This window comes from Scomber scombrus, chromosome 2 (genome assembly GCF_963691925.1).
Source record: "Scomber scombrus chromosome 2, fScoSco1.1, whole genome shotgun sequence".
NCBI lineage: Eukaryota > Metazoa > Chordata > Actinopteri > Scombriformes > Scombridae > Scomber > Scomber scombrus.
The window spans coordinates 8,447,455-8,464,426 of NC_084971.1; the positions used below are offsets into that span (position 1 = coordinate 8,447,455).

General features: G+C 40.6%; 1 protein-coding gene across 1 annotated transcript in view; it reads right to left on the reverse strand.

Moving 5' to 3' along the window:
* dok7b (docking protein 7b) overlaps positions 1-12,045 on the reverse strand; it is a 21,990-nt gene extending 9,945 nt beyond the window's left edge. Inside the window, 7 exon segments of the mRNA XM_062440613.1 lie at positions 1,552-1,671; positions 7,033-7,233; positions 9,364-9,514; positions 10,265-10,312; positions 10,315-10,352; positions 11,553-11,598; positions 11,717-12,045. Of these exon segments, the coding sequence (XP_062296597.1) occupies positions 1,552-1,671; positions 7,033-7,233; positions 9,364-9,514; positions 10,265-10,312; positions 10,315-10,352; positions 11,553-11,598; positions 11,717-11,770 (658 nt within the window). The 5' untranslated portion in view covers positions 11,771-12,045.
* Positions 12,046-16,972: the final 4,927 nt, after the last annotated feature.

A 16,972-nucleotide genomic window follows, 5' to 3' on the forward strand; every position in this document is an offset into this window, starting at 1 on the left:
CATTTATTTCACAGCTATATAACTAGCTACTGTACTTTAATATCAATATTTTATATGTAAAAATGATCAGTTTATAAAATATTCATTGTTACAGACTATACTACCAAAAAGTACAACTTGTTAAAATTAGCTCTACCTTGACAACATTAAAATCCTGCTTACACGTACAGTATATGTCAATGAATCAATATGAATTAATACTCCAATAATATACTTACATACAATGAATATAATACTGTACATTTGACTATTTCATATAATGAGAACTACTTTAAGTATGTTTTTCTGCCAATACTGCACTTATACTTAAGTACAATTTTGAATGCAGGACTTTTACTTTTATACTGTATGTTACTATTGTTACTTAAAAGGACCAGTGTGTGGCATGTAGCAGTGAGGTTGCAGATTGCAACAGACTCCCCCTCCCCTACCAAGCGTGTAAGAGAACATACGGTGGCCATAAAACTCACAAAAAATGCAAAAGGCCCTCTCAAGAGTCGGTGTCTGGCTTGTCTATTCTGGGCTATTGTAGAAACATGGTGGTGCAACATGGCACTCCCTATGATTAAACACTAATGAAAACATGCTTATGAATATTATGTTCCATTACGACCGAGTCTGTTCTGCTAGATGCCATTACATTCTACACGCTGCACCTTGAAGTAAAAGATCTCAATACTTGTTCCACTGCTGCACTCTGACAAGCAGAATAAAGATAATTCAACAGAGACCTACTGACAGGAAAATCAAAATCCATCAGTATGATGGAAATAGAGGATAAACATGGTCCAGGTCAAAAATAGTCAGGTACTATTATACTTTCAAATGTTAACTGACTCTGCAAAAGGTGTTAAGTGTAGTTTTATCAGCAGTAGCTAACAGCTGAAATAGAGAGGAAGGTCCTTCATGAAGTCAGTTGTTACAGTATTAAAAAAATAAAGCCTTACTGTAGTTTTTTTGTGCATTTAAATAAAAAATAAAAACCATAAATAGACCCTGAGACATGTATGTGTATACTGTGAAAGCACATTCTCACAGTGTTATAAGCGTGTCTATACAGAGGTATTATAGAGTTGTCAGATCCTTGGTATTTCCCTCTGTTTAACTGTCACTAAACCCTCTGTCTGAGTGTCGGTGGTCTCAGAAATGCCTGTGAAATTAGCAGTATGTTACAATAGCACACAAGTCACATGCAGAGGCATGACCCCCATAATCCACAGAGTGACCCCTGAATATTTAAGCATGTGGTGTTTCCGTTAGGATGGCGCCTCTGAGACGAATGCTAAACATGCACACTAAACAGGCAGTAAACCTCTATAATTGAAGTCACAGAGTCACATACTGATGTTATTGATTGTTTTAGTTCAGAACAGCAGGTCTCTTTTGAAAATATCCTGCTTTAATAGACTGAAATTCCTGCTCACACTGTATCTTACTTGTGTTTTGCAGGCATATTCTTTGTAAGCTTGAGTGATGCTGTTTTGTTTGTGTGTATGTGTGTATTTGTGTGTGTGTGTGTGTGTGTGTGTGTGTGTGTGTGTGTGTGTTCACCTGGAAGGGTGGGTCGCAGGCCATGCGGGACCCTGCTGGGGTTAATGCCCCTGACAATGCAGTCAAACAGGAAACTGATCTGCTCTCCGTCTGAACAGGACAAGAAGAACACACCCGCCCCTGAAAGATGGAGGAACGGTTTAGCGTGAGGCAGAGATAAGAAAAAGAAAAAAAATCTAAAGAATCAAGTGGTCAAGAAGTAAGTGGTGAAATACTGAGTAAAACCACAATTTTTTGCGCAAGGCCAAACAATATTCTCTGAGGTTTAGAAGTGCTCTTGTAAAGGCAAGGCTGTTCCTTTCATTTAAAGGTTACATAAATAAAACGTCCCCCACTCTGCTATCCAGCCAACGCAGACACGTCTATGAAAACGCAAGACAAAAATTCACGACACATCAAAATCTCACATCATGGTGTTATTTAAAAGTCACAAAGTAAGCCCTTTTTTATAATAGCTTTGTTCTTTATTTCATCTTTGAACTGAGTTTGCTGCTAATAAAAGTGCAAACCAGTCGAGCAGAAACGCATTTGGAAAGATAATGTCTGAGTAATGACAGTCAGTGAAGTTTTAAATGTTTTTAAATGCCATTTCTAAGCAACAGATTTGAGGAAAAAAAAATGTACTGGTACTGAAAATGTGATTAACTTTACTAATTTATCATTTTATTTACTTTTTCAAATATGCTCACTGCACCGTTTAGCTTCTCCAGCTGAATGGCTGAAAAGAGTTTCATCACTGAGTGTTCACTGTAATGGAAGCCAAATAGTCTCATTATGTATTTTATTGTATTTTCTTGAGCTAGTGGAAACGCTTGGCCCACTCATTGACTCATAAGCTCAGTCATTTTCACAACAGGAATAAAATGAAGTATTAAATATAATCATAGATATTATCTGTGTTTGGCCATTAGCTCAAATCATGCGTATATGAAGAATTTAAAAAGAAATACAGAGAAAAACAACAATAAAGACTTTTGATTAAGTTAACAAAGCTAAAACCATAGAGAGAATCCCAATAGGTTTAAAATCTTTTCTCATTTTTAGTGTAGTCATAGCTACTGGGGTTGGACACAATAATAGGAACACAATAAAGTCTAGATACTAGAATGTAATCAAATTCCAGTATAACACAAAACAAACTCCAGTCTCCAAAATTACCATAAAGTTGAATCAACAACCTCTTTAAAACAAAAGCTGAACACTTATTTCAAAGATGTGCTCCTAATAAACTGACTGTAATGATCTTTTCCTTTCTGGCTTATGAGGTGCTGCATGAACAGTATTAATAGTTTTCTCTTTTAAGTTGCTGTGCTCAACCTACATTTACATATTCTGTGTATCAAACTCTCACACCTTGAAGACTTTAAAGGCAGCTGTATGAACTTTGTAGGATAAAACTAAAAAACTTTTAAAAGCTGTCTTTAAATTCTAGAGGAAGTGAGTGTCAGTTAAAGCCTGATTGGTCCAAGCTGTGCTTATATTTACATACATTGTCTGCTCCACTAAATCCTACACTTTCCTTTGAAATGATCTCATGCATAGTTTAGCAAATATTTCTGTCCTTAAGCAGAATAGAGCTGAGGTTCCTTCCACTCTCTTTTCTTTTTATCTAATGTAGAAGAAGAAAAACATAACCAGAGGCCTTGAACAGCTTTTTTCCCCTGTACAAACAATTTTGGAACACCTTTTAAACCTTTTAAACAAGGAAAGAAAAAGAAAGAAAATCATTAGGACGTGCTGGGAAGAAATAAGCTCTATTTCTGTATTCTGTAATTTTTTCTCTGAGGGCATTTTCAGGCATTCATACTCACTTTTTTTTTACAACATTATAAACACCAAGGGGCTTTGTTGGTCTCCACTTATTTCACAAATATGCTGAGTTCAAATAAATGTAGCAGTCAATTTCATATTGAATATGGAAAGGAGCAGCTTTTCTGTCCGATAACGCCGTTACAACCAAGCTTTTGTGTTTTCTTCAGCTCATTTGTTCACATAAACAACATCACCTGTTCACACTGGTTTACAAGAGGCTGGCTAACTACTCTACAACTGTCTTTCAACGTTATAATGACTTTTATAGAAGTAATGGGTCAAACTTGTGTCCGCTATTTTGTCTTGAGGATGTTTCACCACTCATCCGAGAGGCTTCATCACTTCTAATATGACAGCTGGAGAGTCAAAGACAGTTTAACCTCTGCTGGTCATTCACACCTTAATGTCACATGACACAGTAGCTGAAATTGCCTTTTACCTTTTACTTTATACTTCTAACCTGAATCAATAACAGTCTGATGCAGAAATGCTGCATAATCCTTTATAACGTGTAATGAACACTACGCAAGAAAAACACCCTCACACGTGCATCAACATACTACAAGATAAGGTGTGTGTGTGTGTGTGTGTGTGTGTGTGTGTGTGTGTGTGTGTGTGTGTGTGTGTGTGTGTGTGTGTGTGTGTGTGTGTGTGTGTGTGTGTGTGTGTGTGTGTGTGTGTGTGTGTGTGTGTGTGTGTGTGTGTGTGTGTGTGTGTTTATGCCTGCTGAGGGACACGGAAAGATTGCTGACATAGTATGTCGGCTTAAAATTTCTTTTACTTAGATCACAAGGCTTGATGGACATCCAAACCCTGCAGAGGATCATTTATTACTCTCTGCATGTGCACACTATGGACCTGTGTGTGTTTGTGTGTGTGGATATGTTTGTGTATGTGTGTGTGTGTGTGTGTTGGCTTTGAGGCCTCCATGAACACGTGTGGACCAGATAAGCTAGAAAATATCTGCCTAGCTAAGACACCAGGCTCTGCTCCAAACATCATCGATTACAGAACACTGTGGCCTCATTAACACATCAAATAGCAGCTGAACTACTGATTTCGCACTAACATGATTCACACTAATGCACCGTGTCCGTGTGTGACTGTGCAGTGTCCAAAAAAACGTCCATGAGGACCCTGTCTCAACAGATTATTGCCCAGTGAACGGCTTTTGCACAGCAAGACTGCCCACTATCCCACAGGACTGGTCATGGAGTTTGTGCGAGTGTGTATGTGTGTGCGCGTGTCCATGGCAGTAAGAAGCCTTGTCACGTCACCATGGTGTAAGTCATCAACTCCGCAGCCAGAAACTGTTCTGTCCGAGGTGCAGCTGACTTTGAAAGTGCAGCTGCAGCAGGGAGCACTGTGGCAGTCAAGGGTAAAATATTTTTATACAGCAACATTAGATGACCGAGAGACCCGCTTACTGATTTGCTAAAACATAAAAGCCACTGGGGGGGGACCAGGAAGCTATCAGAGGGTGAAACCAAGTAGAGAAAACAGCTTTTCACAGCAAATATTTGTCTTGTTATAGAAAGAAAGACACAGGACAGGAAATGGATATGACACCTGTGCTTGCTGAGAAAAATGGCCATGTAATGACAGTCATTGAAGGACTGTTCTGACAGATGCTCAAGTAAAATATAGGCAGCAGTGAAGATTTATTTTGTAGTTGTTGATTTGAGTTGCAAACGGTATTAGTGGCATGTGTGTTAAAACAGAAAAGAAAATGCCAACGGGAAGATGAGTTTGTGTAATGAGCATGTTTTCCTCTGCTAATAGTGAACCCTGTTAAAAGGAATACGAGTAGAGAGTTACATAAACAAGCAAGACGGTGAATCAGCATATTTCCCAAAGTGTTGAGCAATCCTTTAATGGATATTCTAGCTGGAGCGAAGCTAACTGCGCTCATATTTAACGAGCGACCCTTCCAAAACGCATGCAGATGCTGGTTGCTGTGTGTTATCTGCTGAATTTCTGCTTTCATTAGGAAAAGCAGATGTGCATTGATGCTGCATTAATATTCACATACATTATTCTTGTTCCACTATCTCTGCTTGGTGACAAGTGGACAAAAACACTGTCATCTCTGCTCCAAAATGCTGACTGTGTCTGCGCAGTGTCACAGATAAGAGATTATAGAAGTGTTTGCAGTTATTTCTGGGTAGTGTATGAAATGATTGGGACCTGACTGAAAATAGAAAAATTGGGTTTGGAAATGCCCAGAAGAAAGTATGCTCTGGGTGAGACCTGACAACACTCCATTAAACAAGTGCTGGCACGTCTTATAACTCACCAAATACAAATAAACATGTAAACATGTAAGCCAACACTCTGCTTCTACCTTGCAGTCACGCAAGGAATGTCACTTGCCGATTTGACTCTCACATCTCTCTCTTTCTGTCACACACTGTTTTTTAATGACATGCCAAGTGGGCCTCTCTCTACCGCCCCTGAGGCTGCTGGGTAATATGTACATAAGGTGAAGGGAGTGACTGTGATTGGCCGTCTAGCCGCCGGGCACTATGTGATTGGCTGAGTGACCACAACAGGGGAGGCAGGTATTTATAGCTGTTGCTCATCAGAACACTGAAACCAGAGCCTGTGGACCTCATGGTTATTCCTGTAGGAGCCATGAGTCTGCTCGCACGCACACACACACACACACGCACACGCGCACACACATATCACATAAGTGCTAGAGAATAAATACTAAAGAGTTAGTTTTCAAGTGTCCCTTTATACACTTTTCTTGCCGTCCTTGTGTCTCCTACACACACACACACACATATATACGCACACACACACACACACACACACACACACACACATGCGCGTGCACACATCCCCACCCCAAAAACATAAAACTGCCTCTAATTCTTTACATACAAGCACACATCAACTGGACATTCAGAGGATAGCTAAAGCTTGGCAAGCACACAAACACACACACAGCATTATTTGGTGGGCAGACCTACAGTACAGCGTGGTGGGTTCATTTCTTACATGGGTGAAGTTTCTCTCTAAACACCTGCGATAAATCACGGGTTTATTTATTAGCCTGTTAGTATTAAATGACAGAGCTATCATTCTGCGAACCCAGGAAGAAGAATTAGGAGGAGAGTTTATTTATCTAAAGGAGACACTTTAAAAAGAGGAATGTAGATACCTCTGACTTTGGACTTTGGGATCCTTTTCTTATAACTCTCAATCTGCATCTCAGTATATCTTAGTATTATCTGCATCAACTAGTTATCTAGTTATACAGTACGTTTGTATTTGCATGTGACAAGAGATTGTGTTTTTTTAGTCACTCAAAATCCCATCTTGGCTTAAAACAAACAACATAAGAAATAGTGCTTTCTGTAAGAGAAAGAATAACTAATAACCACTTTTTCAATATTTGATCTTCTCTTCTCTTGTGCAACATTTAATCAATATGGAAACTCAGCAACTAAAACTTAAATTTATCTTAAGCGATAAAATATTTCACATTTTACGATCTAGGTTTGTCCAGTTACACACAAATCACAAATATACACACACCGAGTCAGGGATGTGAGGCACTCTACATTGCCAAAAGCTGTTTAGCTAGTAGTGTAACAGTGTTGGGTTTTTGGCTGCAGTGTCTATATTCACACAGCAGAAAAATCTCCACCTCTTACTCACAGTATCCACAGCGAGTCCCCCCCTCGAACACAAAGCCATTTGGCACGGCACCGTATCGACGCAACGCCGACAACTTCCAGTGGCCGATGACGATGGGTGGCAGGCCCCTGGTGAGGACCAATAGGTTGTTGCACAGGTGGAGGGAGGCGGGCCCACTTTCCAGTTTAGTACCTGGCTCGACATCAACGCTGAATCTGTGGACTGAAGAGAGGAAGACAGAGAGACAGAGAGGTGTGAGTGTATGTGTGTGTCCCACATACTAAGACAATAGAGGTATCATTGATCATAAAGCACATTCATCACTTAACAAATGAGGTGGAACATAAAAACAAACCGAGACGGTATAATGCACACACTCGGACACACACACACACATATAAACAGTGATGGCAGTGATAATGATGATTTAGCAGTTCTTTAGGCTCTGCTGGCAGTAATTTGTCATCGCTCAGTTTGTGCAGATGGCACTTTCTTTTGTAGTGCCAAGCTCTGTCTCCTCCTCTCACATACTGTATTTCATCACATACTGTACATGCACTACTACATACCCACAGAGCACCCATTAGTGGAGCCAGGTGGGTAAAAATTACCATCATCTATCCTTGCAGTCCCAAGACAATAAGAAAGTTACCCTAAATAAGCAAAGAAAACAAACTGAAGAATCTAAGAATTTATGTGGTGAGTAAATTCATAAAAAAAATGTATTTTATGCGGAGAGTAAGGGAAGCTTCTGGGTTTCAAATTGTATGTGGAACAAACTGAGGAGCTCTCCCTGAACACCCAGGTGCAGTGTGGCTTGCAGGCAGCAGAACAAAGACGTAGCTGACGGCTAAATCACACTTAAAGAGAAAAGCCTTGCAGCAGCATTGTAGACAACCTGCAGGCAGTAAATAGACTTTTGTTAGGTAAATAGAGCTGTAGTGATCTACAAGAGGATATAAATCTATAAAGGATTGTTTCTAGGTCAGCTCAAGGTTGGTTGTGGTGGATGTACTGAATCATCCCTAAAGTCTAAGAGGTGAGTTGAGAGTGTCCGTGTTATGGGGTTTTATTTGAATAATCAGGCAAAAAGAAAAGAGAGCTAGTGCTCTGACACTGAGCTCTTAATATTTAAGATGGCACTAATGGAAAAAGTCAAGACAGCTGCTGTTTGAGATACAATTATGCTACAGTCACATGATGATGAAGCAACAGACTGCTTGTGAACAACATAATTAAGGGGAATAAAAAGGATGGAGGCTAGAAAATAGCTGTATTTTAGAGGAAGACGAATTACCTGTTCAGCGAGATGTTACAGGTACTGACAGTGCTGTCTGTGCAAAAAAAAAGCATGCATTCAATTCACAGCCTGGCACAGTTAAAACTCAAACTGGAGTCATTTAAATAAGTCATTAAAATTCATGATAGTTGAGGGAAAATGTTCACAATAAGACTAGTTTTATAAAGAAAGTTTGGGCAGAGATAAAACACTTATTTATGCGGCATCCAAGTTCAAATTCTATTGTGCACCGACTTATAATTGAAACCAAAGGTTTTAACAACAGGTCAAATGAGTGTTAAATATGTGTTTGGTAGGAGCTGATGAAAAGTTCAGATGAAAGATTGTATTGTCTCATATAGGATTTACTGTGATAATAAGCCCCTGAAAAATATTTTTTCAATTCTTGTGAAAACCTTTGTGAGCTTCTTATCATGCAGGAGAGGTCTCTGAGGATAGAGAGGGGGCACACAAAAAAGATACTACACTAAAAAATGACCATTTAGTCACAATATTTCTTGAATTTTTAGAACACACTATAATATTAAGTAAACTTAAACTTAATTTTAGGCACAGTTCACTCTTTTTTTCCATTCCCCATTCTCCACTGAGAGGAATGTTGTGAAGTTGAGAGCAGATTTTGCAGATAAAGATTGGCCAATGTGATGGAGGAGATATTGCATCTGCCTGTGTAATTCCACTTTAGAAAGTGACCTCCAGTGGCTCTTTCCTTTTTTTTAACATTTACAAGTGAGCACATGTTTTTTTAAGCAAAGCACTGAATTCAAACACTGAATACCTTGCATTCAGTCAAATACCAAAAAGATTTAAGCTCTTTGAAACAACTGAAGGCCGATAAATGATTAAAAAATGTCCTAAATGCACTTAAAAACACAAGTAGCCAGATTTGAACACCTGACAAAAAACTATACAACAATAAACAATAAACTCTATAGAAACAAAGAGCAGACATTTTTTGATGTGTGTTATCCAACTGCAACCAGCTTTCACCACACAAAACCCTGCACATCACACACAGCGCTGCCAAATCCACACGAGGACAAATCACCAACCTTCTCCCAGGCTGTAGCGGATGCGGGCATCCCAAGCCAGCATGGCGTCTCGGCTGTGGAAGCCCAACACCAGCGTGTGTGCCAGGCAGAGGATGGAGAGGGTGTAGGACACTCCATCGAAGCCCGTCCCTGGCTCCACACCACAGATGCCCTGACAAAGCAGAGTCAATTGTATTACCAGTATACTCTTTTTTTACTGTTGTGAGATGGCTACATTTGGTAAAAATCAAATTTTCCCCCTCTGTTGTATTATCTCTCCAGATTAAATATATCCAAATTAAATTCTGGTGTCAGGTTCTAGCCAAAGGAGGCGACAAACTGAAACTCTAGAGCAAAACACGGAGCAGTTTCAAATATCAGAGAGTGAGCAGCAGCCTGAAAACTGAACTCATTAATGTTACAGTGAATCTTGTGACTCTATGGCTCCTTTGGATTTATAATTTCATACACAAAACAATGATGTAAGCTTCGAAATGTCTTGATTTCATGTTTCTTAATAAAAAGTTATTAAACATCCCTTTTGGATCACACTGTGAGCATCGTTTTTGACTAATGCTTTTGGACACAGATGATTTGCTCTCTTTAGACTTGTTTCCTTAGTTTCCCCCCCCCTCCTCTTTGATTTGAAGTCTCATACAGCTGACTGCCAGACCTCTTTTCTAGCTGACAAATTCTGACTGGCATTCACTCTAATGTGACCCACTTCAAGTCCCCCATCTGTGCGGCATTAACATTATTTGATCTACCCCAGTGTACATGTGACAGCAGTCTCATGATAGCAGCAGGAGGCCCTGAGGTATCCATTAAAGCGCTGTAATAAAACTGCCACCGCTGCAGTTCACCTGCACTTCAGATCAGAGGCTGCAACACTTTGGTCTACTGCAGCCAAACATATACATACCTCCAGTGTTACATTCAGCCTCTCCTTATGGCCGCTGCTCTTCTCCTCGCTTTCTTCTTCTCCTTATACACCAGCAGAGACAGACAGTCTGAGGCACACACACACACACACACACACACACACACACACACACACACACACACACACACACACACACACACACACACACACACACACACACACACACACACACACACACACACACACACACACACACACACACACAAGCTTTAAACACTGACAGGCTCAAAAGTCAATTTTCTGATTAATAGCAGAATAACAACACTGTCACTTTTTTGTAATCCCTGCTGCGTTCCTGCCTGCGTTTATGGCACAGCTGTCATAACAAACCTCTGAAACAATGAACTGATCGGTTGGCACAGCTGGTGATGAAAGTCAATGCACATACACACACGCACACACAGTCTTACCTCTGTCAGTTTTGTAGGGGTATTTACATAGACTTACATTCATTTCCTGGATACTTACCTTAGCTTTACCATCACTACTACTTGCCTAAACCTTTAACCACTGACCCCAAAATTGGACAAGCTGTTCCCAATTAACTGCTCCTAAGTTTGACATTTGTTTCCAAAAGTAACCTATGACAGATCTCTCTCTCACACACACACACACACACACACACACACACACACACACACACACACACACACACACACACACACACACACACACACACACACACACACACACACACACACACACACACACAGTACATCATCATTCACACCACTCCTGCCAGTTCCTTCAAGGACACAGCTTGAGCCTCAAGCTTATGCAGAGAGGCTCAGTATCTATCCTCACAGCATCTCAAGTGATCCCAGTTTTTGTTTTAAGACACGTGGGGTTTTTTCCTCTAACAACTTTGTGGAGAAAACACCTGTTAGATTAAAGTTACTCCACAGTTTACGCTGGTGTTTGGAGGCTCAACAAATAATTAACCTTAACTCCAAGTGGCACTAGAAAGCCTTCCTGTCCCCACTGATTTAGCTCAGTTGAATAAATACAATTAGTAATCGATCAGCTCAGCTGGTGGAGCTGCTGAGCAACACCCCCACGTGTTGACGCGGATATGTTGCGTTATGCGCTATTTGGCGCACAGCCAACAGTCCAATACACAAGTTGTGATTAGTTTAACTGCACAAAATCAGATGAGAGTGGTGCCGAATGATACGATAGACTGAGCTGATTTTGTGTGGCTGTGAAAACATATTTTAAAAAACTGACAAGAGCTGATTATAAAAATAGAAGCGGTTTCTCCACATACCTGCGACCGGAGAGGGCTTCCGAAGAACGACCCACCGACTCTTCCACTGTGGAGAGGTTTGTAAAGAAACAGTAAATTACACAATAAATACTCCTCTAATCGGCCTTGAAGTTTGGATGTATTATTTCAAAGCTTAAAATAAGAAGAACATTGGTGTAATTCACCTTTTTTCCATCTCTAAACTTGACTTGTCCCTCCGCGACAACTGTATCCGTCATCTTCTGTCATGGTTCCGAGCAGCTGTGTGTGTATGTGTGTGTGTGTGTGTGTTTGGGGGGGGGGGTGTGTGTGTGTGTGTGTGTGTGTGTGTGTGTGTGTGTGTGTGTGTGTGTGTGTGTGTGTGTGTGTGTGTGTGAGAGAGAGAGAGAGAGAGAGAGAGAGAGAGAGAGAGAGAGAGAGAGAGAGAGAGAGAGAGAGAGAGAGAGAGAGAGAGAGAGAGAGAGAGAGAGAGAGAGAGAGAGAGAGAGAGAGAGAGAGTGTGTGTGTGTGTGTGTGTGTGTGTGTGTGCGCGCGCTCTCCCTGCTCACAGAGAAGGGGTCACTTTTCAAAATAGCCTTTATAGCGCAGTCCCCGCCAGTACACTGCACTCTCTCTCCCCAGTCAGACCACCTAGGCGGGGAGACAAAGCAGCAGCAGCCCCCCCCCCCCCCCCCTCCCCCTCCCTCAGACAGGGCCCCTACGGAGTTAGTACAGTTGTCATCCTGCGTCAACTGCTTATTGTTTACAGTGGAGCTAATTCCATTAAAAGCGCATAACTGGCGCACCTTTCACTTAACTCATGGAACTGGCGCTGAGCCCAGTGTTAGACAGGGATTCACGTTGCCTTAATGTTAATCAGAGGAGCCTCAACTCTGTCTGTAGACAATCCAGTTTAATCTGTGAAAGCCGCCTCAGTCATAATACCAATTAAGATGTTCAATTAGCAAAATAACTTCAGATTCTTAATTGTAAATAAATTATTATACAAGGTTGCAGAAAATATTTTTATTTATTACATAAACATGAATGTCCACTGAATGAGCAGATCCTGAGGGCAGAAGGGGAATACAGCCGTCCTCCTGGTTTTACTGGATACTGGTTCAGTGTTTCTCATTGCTCTTGACCAAGGCCCCTCTACTGTAAGAGAATGGGGCTTTATTTATTTGAAATGACAGGTGTAATGAATTGCCTCAACACAGAACCGCTGATATTTATGTCATGGAGAGTCATTGCTTCACTGTGTTGTCCTTAAATAAGCAGTGAGCTGAGGGTTTCCTCTCTGAGCGTTCCCCTTTAACTGTAAATTCAGTATGCAGGCAGACATGTTGAAAAACTTTAATAGTGCAGCAATCACTGTCTCTGCCTGATTAAAATGACAGACTTGTGTCAAAATGTAGAATCAAACTGGTGGAGTTTTCTCCTGCAGGAGCACAACAGGTGGTGATGAAGATAGGCATCGTGCATCCTTTAACTAAGTGCATTGCTGTGTCCAGATACCATACTACATACTGGAGCTGAAATGATCAATCGATTAATTGATTAACAGGACATTTTGGTCAGTTTTGAATCAAAAACTCCAAACAATCCATGGTTCTAGCTTTTCTCAAATGTAAAGATGTTATGTTTTTCTCCATTTTACAATTAATTAAGAAATGAAATTGTTAATAAAATTGTTAGTTGAAGTCGGTGACCTTTGAATGCCACTGCCAGTAAAACTTCAGAAGGAGAAAGCTAAATGTTCTCCCAAAAATCTAACACCTATTTTTTATTTTATTTTACAAGTTCCTTCCTGGAGCTGTTTCACCACCATTCATGAAGTCTTTTCATTTTTTGATTTTTTTTTTTGCAGCTGTGAGCAGCTCCTGCATTGCCTTTGTGCATAGTGATATCAAAAGCAGACTGAGAAATCACACACTCGTTATGCTATTTCATGCTTATATGCATGACGGCTTTGACGACTGCAGTTTCTTCTGTTACTGTTACACTCTACAGCTGTAGAGCCAGTATGTAGTGTGGAATTGGGACATAGCCTTTGATGAATCTCAGCCTGCCATCTTCTAATGGTTGCCCTCAGTAGGTAGTCTGGGGGGGAGGGGGGGGGAGGGGGGTGGGGGGGGCAGCTGCACAGGGCACTTAACTTCAATTTTGAAATGTGTTGTTCAGAGTGGATGCAAGCAGGGCAGACGTTCTTTGAGTGAGTGTGCTCCTCACACAAAGGTGGCTTTCAGTTTACTCCTGTCTATCTGCCGTTTGCCCTCGCTTTGCTCCGTCTGCCTCTTGGATTTGAGCATGGAGGGAACCTCTGAGGTCTGGTACACGGTCGACCTCGTCCTGCTTCCGCGGCAACGCAGCTCCAATGTCACACCTTCCCACTTTCTGTCCCGCTCTGAACCCTGACAGCCCCGGAGGTCTCGGGACCCTCTACGGGTTTGCCTGGTGTCTTCAGAGTCGGCCCCTATTTTGTCCAAATCCAAGGCCCGTTTTGGAGTTGCGTGGTTGGAGCGGGACGAAGGCGACTTGGATTTGCGTCGTGAGCGAAGAGGAGGTCGTGGAGGGGGAAGGGGAGGAGGTGATGGAGAGGGAGGTGTAGGGTTGGAAGATGTTGTTCTTCTGCTGGGTATTAAGAATCCTCCTCCTCCTCCTCCTCCTCTGTCCCTCCCCCTCGATCTGTCTCTGTTTTTACCTGAGGATGAAGAGGCAGATGACAAAAGAGACAAAACAACAAAACACTCACCGCCACTGCAAACCATCCACATGCAAAGAAACACTCAAAGAAAAAACAACCAAGTGAGTCCAACATGTTCTGAATTTGTTGGAAAAAGTCTCAAACTCAAAGAACACACAGTCTGCGACCTGATACTGGAATATATCATCACCCCTTCTGTGTTTATGTGTTCGCGAAGAAAAGAGCGAGAAATTAAGATGATTCATTCTGTCAAATTCAAATATCACACTGTGACAGCCGTGACCAGACTGTAGCCAACTGCCCCGACGCCCCACACACACACACACACACACACACACACACACACACACACACACACACACACACACACACACACACACACACACACACACACACACACACACACACACACACACACACACACACACAGAGCAGGGAAGCAGCAGGAAACTAAGTGGATGTGACAGATATCCGTAAGCTGGCCTTTGGCTATGACATCATGGGAAAGGGGGTTAGATGGTGCTCACTGCCCCTGTGTGTGTGTGTGTGTGTGTGTGAGGGAAGAGAGAGGCTGTGTCCACTTAATACAGACTGCTGCCATCTACTGGCCGACAGACAGAAAGATCTATTTTATTGGTGATAGCTGTTGTGTTCTTTTTTTTCACACACGCTTATTTTATTTATTTATTTATTCATTTCTACAAAAATGATGTGACTTTGACTTCAGACTTCTCTGGATCGCTATTGTCTCAATTCATTAGTTTCCTCCCCTCTTTTAACTGGCGTTGTCTTGTTCCAAAAGGTGAAGATAAATCAATTTAATTAGGTCGTTCACACAGCAGACATTTGGAAATTGAATTGTTGGAAGAGCTCAGGTGTAATTAACGACGATCTTGGGAACAGAGCCGTTGTTAATGTTGTTAGTTCCACCGGTGTTTTTCCTGCTGTCACATTTAAAATTGTCTGTTGTGATACATTCTCATTACAAACAGAAGCAGTGAAGGAAAGATTGAAATGAAGGTACAAGATATACATTTTGAGTCATCTTTTTTTTCTAGTGTTGTGGCTCAATGGATGACAATGATGCAGTCCTCTTGTGACTCATAGAAGTGCTGCAACTTGTATTTAATATTACTCAGCTGCAAGGACATTATCAGCAGGGTTGGGAAGGTTACTTTGGAAATGTAATAGGTTACAGATTACTAGTTAGTCTATTTAAAATAAAATAAGTAATGGGACTATTTCAATTACTTAATCAAAGTTATGTAACTTATTACATTTGATTACTTTATGATTACTTTTTAACATTTCTAACCAATGTTTTCAGCCCTTAGGGTAAGTGTGCCCATTAAGCACCTACATCTAAGTTCAGGTGTTTTTCATGGATAATGACATGATTTTTTAAGGGAGTTTTATCTCTCATTTGAAAATGTATTCATTAGTTCATGTAGAGTTTGGAATATAAAAAATATGTATTTTATAAAAAAAAGTCAAAAGTCTAGCATGGGCTTAATTGGTACTGTGACACCATATAAACCCGTGTGTGCTCCAAATAAGCCCACATCATGATCTGTTTATAAAATATAAAAACGTATTGTTTTCAAAGCATTAAAAACAGCAACATATGTATTCAGTAACATGTTAAATATTAAAAAATGAGGGAAAAACCCTCCTGAGCAAAATCTTAAAGGTGTGACTTCAGATGTAACCTCCTTTGTAATCATCAACAACCAATTTAATTGTTACTTTTTTCTCAGTAACTAACAGATTACAGTTACATTTATTTTGTGATAAATTGCGTAACATCATTCCCAACACTGATTATAAGTACATATATTGAAGATGAATGTGCTTTATCTATGTATCTATTTATCTATGTCCTGCTAGATTTTCAAAACCAAAGACCACAGACTGGTGATTGTACCAAAGACTATTCTTCTTCTCCAAAAAAATTAGAGTGAAAGAGCAATCTTAAAATGCACTAAAGTAGCTGAAAGTACATGAAATAGTTAAGCTCTCAATTGAGCATTACAATATGTTTTAATTAGTTTAATTCAACCCAAAGGTATCATACAGTGCAATCTGGAAAATTAAGGAAAAAAATCTTCTCCCTCTCTTCATCCATCCACCATTTTTTAAAAAGTTTCTCCTCTCACCAGCAGATGGGGCCGTTTGAGGTGGCGAGCTGTAAACGCACCACAGCAGAGAGCTTTTGTTGATCAGTGGACACATGGGCAGCGCTCCCAGAAAGAACCAGTGAATTGAAACACAAGAGCCAAAAACTGTATTGGTATAACAGCTTCTGTGTGCAAGGTTTTCCCATGCAATTACAGCAACAATAAGGTAACAAACTGGGTCCTGTAGCAGGAATCACACCCAGGGATCAGTTTGCTTTGAAGAAACCTCTGCTCTTACTTTGTATTTAAATTAGGGTTTTTATAAAGATTTTACTGAAATCTGTGTTGGTGAAAGTGTGTTTATGCTCTTAAATCAGTACTTTTTTTTACTATTTGTCAACACTTTGGGAATGGAAAGGACTTTGTATCTGCTCTGATAAAACCCCCCACTGTCTTGTTATTGTACACAACAGATCTTTTTGTCCTTTCCACTTTATTTTGTCCGACATTTCTCTGACAGTCTTCTAAGAAACACTCGAACAAATCCTGCAGACTCATACATCACACTCAGGCAGGAACTGGACTTTTTTTTTTGTGTGTGTGTGGGTGTGTGTGAGTGAGTGTGTTTGTGCATGAGT